The sequence below is a fragment of the Phacochoerus africanus genome, chromosome 6, assembly GCF_016906955.1.
Source record: "Phacochoerus africanus isolate WHEZ1 chromosome 6, ROS_Pafr_v1, whole genome shotgun sequence".
Lineage (NCBI taxonomy): Eukaryota > Metazoa > Chordata > Mammalia > Artiodactyla > Suidae > Phacochoerus > Phacochoerus africanus.
The window spans coordinates 91,313,912-91,317,421 of NC_062549.1; the positions used below are offsets into that span (position 1 = coordinate 91,313,912).

Consider the following 3,510-nt stretch of genomic DNA (forward strand, 5'->3'; position numbering starts at 1 on the left):
AAGGAATGACTTCAATTGGGTATTAAACCTATGTAACTCTAAATGGATAAGAGGGAACCCCATGTCCAAGAAAGTGTTATAAAATATATTTAAAACTTTAGTCCTGCTTTGGAGTAGCCTCCCCTCACTAGTTCTTCCTACTGTCTTGCTCTCATTCTGTCCCAGGATGTGCAGACTGCCCATCTATTTCCCCCAATCAAGTTCTTTCTCCTATATTTGATGCTCCATACCATCCATGATCTCTTGAGAGATGCAGGCTTGCTTGTGCTTTGGAAAACCTTCTCCCTTTCTCCAGGGGCTGAATTTGTAGTCCTTTTTTTCCTCTCCTCTTTTCAATGGTTGGCCATTGCTTGGTAGACATCAGAGTTTTCACTCTAGGCACTGTGAGCACTGCTTTACTTTTTATTTTTTATAGACTCTTCTAAGACCCTCTTTGCAACAGGCCCATCCTGTCAAGAAAGCTTTCTGCCAATAGCCCGCAACAAAGCATCCTTGACCTCTTTGTTCCTCAGGGTGTACACCACAGGGTTCAGTAGGGGGGTGATGACAGTGTAGGTCACTGAGATCAGCTGATCCTGATCCATCGTGTTCTCTGACTTGGGCTTGAGGTAGGCAATGGAGGCACAGCCATAGTGGACAATGACCACAGTGAGGTGGGAGGCACATGTGGCAAAGGCCTTCTTCCGGCCCTCAGCAGAGGCAATTTTAAGGATAGTGGAGATGATAAGGATGTAGGAGATGAAAACCAGACCCATGGGAACCAGGATGACCAGGACACTGATGATCAGCGTCAGGATCTCATTGATAGTGGTGTCAATGCAGGAGAGCTTCATCACAGGGCGGATGTCACAGAAGAAGTGGGCCACCTTTGTGGTACAGAAGGGCAGCCTGAACACAGCTGACACCTGTGTCATGGCCACAATTAGGCCAATGCTGCAGGCCCCCCATACCAACTGGATGCACACCCTCTTGTTCATCATGATTGTATACCGTAAGGGGTTGCAGATGGCCACATAGCGGTCGTACCCCATTGCCGCGAGCAGGAAGCAATTGTTGATGGCTAAAGTGATGAAGAAGAACATCTGAGTGGCGCAACCTGCCAAGGAGATGGGCTGACTCAGGCCTACGAGGTTACAGAGCATCTTGGGTATGATGATGAGTGTGTACACGGTCTCTGAGGCTGACAGCATGCTGAGGAAGAAGTACATGGGGGTATGGAGGTGACGGTCAGCGCTAATGACGGTCACAATGATGACATTGCCTGCCAGGGTTAATGTGTACAGTGAAACAAACACAATAAAGAGGGTGAGCTGGTGCTCATGGAAGCTGGTGAAACCCTGGAAAGTAAACTCACTCACCACAGTGTGATTCTCATTCTTCATTAAACCATATATAGTACCTAAGAAAGTAAAAAATTATATAAGGAACTTATCTGTCAGTAGTAGACTGGACAGATTCTTTTGGTTAATCTACCTCAGGTCTCTGCTTATTTATGTTCATATACCTATGCCCATTTCTTTTGGGAATAGACAGTGTTCTTTCCTCACTTAGAAGAAAGTACATGGCTTTTAGAGTCAATGCTGTAAACTCATATCCTACTTCTCTCATGTATCTTGGGCAAGGAATTAACATCTCTAAAACCAATTTTCTTTATATGCATGCATGATGATAACAATATCATAGAACTGGTGGTAGAAACATTTTATTTATTTGCTTTTTTTTTAATGCCTCAGATGCGGCGTATGGAAGTTTCCAGGCTAGAAGTCAAATCGGAATTACACCTGCTGACTTGCACCACAGCCACAGCAACATGGGATCCAAGCTGCATCTGCAACCTACACCACAGCTCATGGCAATGCCAGATCCCTGACCCACTGAACTGGGCCAGGGATCAAACCCACATCCTAAAGGATGCTATTTGGACCCATTTCCATTGTGCCACAACGGGAACTCCCTAGAAACATTTTAAATTAAGTATCATACTTATATTAGAATTCAAACAATTATGAATTCAAACAATTATTGAATACATTAATGTTCAGTGGTATCATGCAGAGCTCTAGGCTTTGTAGCGACCTACTAATTCCTGAGCTTCTCGGTTTTGAGGTAGATCTCTGATCACTATAGTTTGCACTCTTCATCCTCATTTCAGATGGTACTACTCCTCTCAGCTCCTTTCCTACACTCCTTTTCCCTAGACACCACCCATTTTTCAAAGCTACACAAAGCCTTTGACCTCTGTAAAATTCAGCTACCTCTCATATACTGGCTCCTTTGTATTAGAAGCACCTTAGTGCATTTATTGTGACAAAACATGTCCGCATACATTATTGAATTTTATCACCATCCACTGGAGCAGGGAGGACAAGGATTATTGTTTCTCTTCAGAAGCAGAGACTGAAGATCAGCTCTGTTTAGGAAGTTGGCTGTGGACACACAGATGTCAAAGGACAAAAATTAAGACTTGAACCCATGTCTTCTGATCCATTGTTCCTCCCACTACACAGAACATGCATCCCCATCATGGCCTTATTATATAGTCTTTGAGAATAGGGACCACATACACAACTCTTTTTAACCCTAGAGTGACCACTGCTATGCAGGGCACTCAGTCTGCTGATGGAGTCATTACAGATCATGGGTCCATCAAACAAGTTGCCTGTTGGGAAGCAAAGTGCTAGGGCACCACAGTGAGCTCTTCTTCAAAGAAGGAGAATATTCAATGTTTTCAACCCTCTGTCTCCTTTTCCTTCTGTCTATGTCTGTGATAGCAACAAAGAAAGAACTAGGCTCAATTTTAACATTAGAAATACAGCTCTAGAAGAAAGCATGACACTATTAACATCTAATTGGAAAGTATCCTGGTACTGCAACTTTTCTAGTTGCCTTTACCCTGTTGCTAAACAACCTATAATTATGTAACAGGTTAGCTATAAAAAAATAAATTTGGTAATAGAATACATGGAGTCACCTTAAAAAGTATATATTGCTGGAAATAAATCAAACTAGCCACATTGAAAAATGATTTAATAGTGGGTAAAGTTCAAAAGCAAGCTTCATTAGTGCCTTTAAAATTAATCAGTTTTTGGAAGTATACTATTTTAAATGAAGGGAATTTTAGAAAGCTATTTTTAAGGGATCTGTGCACAGTTATGCTTCAACTCCTCAGAGCATGTAATGAAAGGAACTGGTATGAGGTTGAAGAAAGATCAATTTTGTGTTAGATGTCAGGGACCATTTCTTAACAGGGAGAGTTGTTTGGCCTTGATGTGTGCACCATGATGAGAAACTGTAAATGGACTCTGCGAGGCTTTATAAAGAGCATCTCTGTGGATTATGATTTGTCTGAAGACACACCTATAGACGAAGAAACATAGCTGACAAGTGGCAGAGCCACATTCCTTATTACCGTAAAGAATCAAGATACTCTTTAATCCTAGAAGTCATGATTCCTTAGGATTAGCCAGGGGACATTTGAAAGTGGCAAGTTAAGGAGAAAGAAAAAAAGCA

General features: G+C 42.1%; 1 protein-coding gene across 1 annotated transcript; it reads right to left on the reverse strand.

The window, feature by feature from the left end:
• Positions 1-452: 452 nt before the first annotated feature.
• On the reverse strand, positions 453-1,382 carry LOC125128850 (olfactory receptor 10J1-like). The gene has a single exon (XM_047782995.1). It carries the CDS (start codon positions 1,380-1,382, stop codon positions 453-455), a length of 930 nt encoding a protein of 309 aa, XP_047638951.1.
• Positions 1,383-3,510: the final 2,128 nt, after the last annotated feature.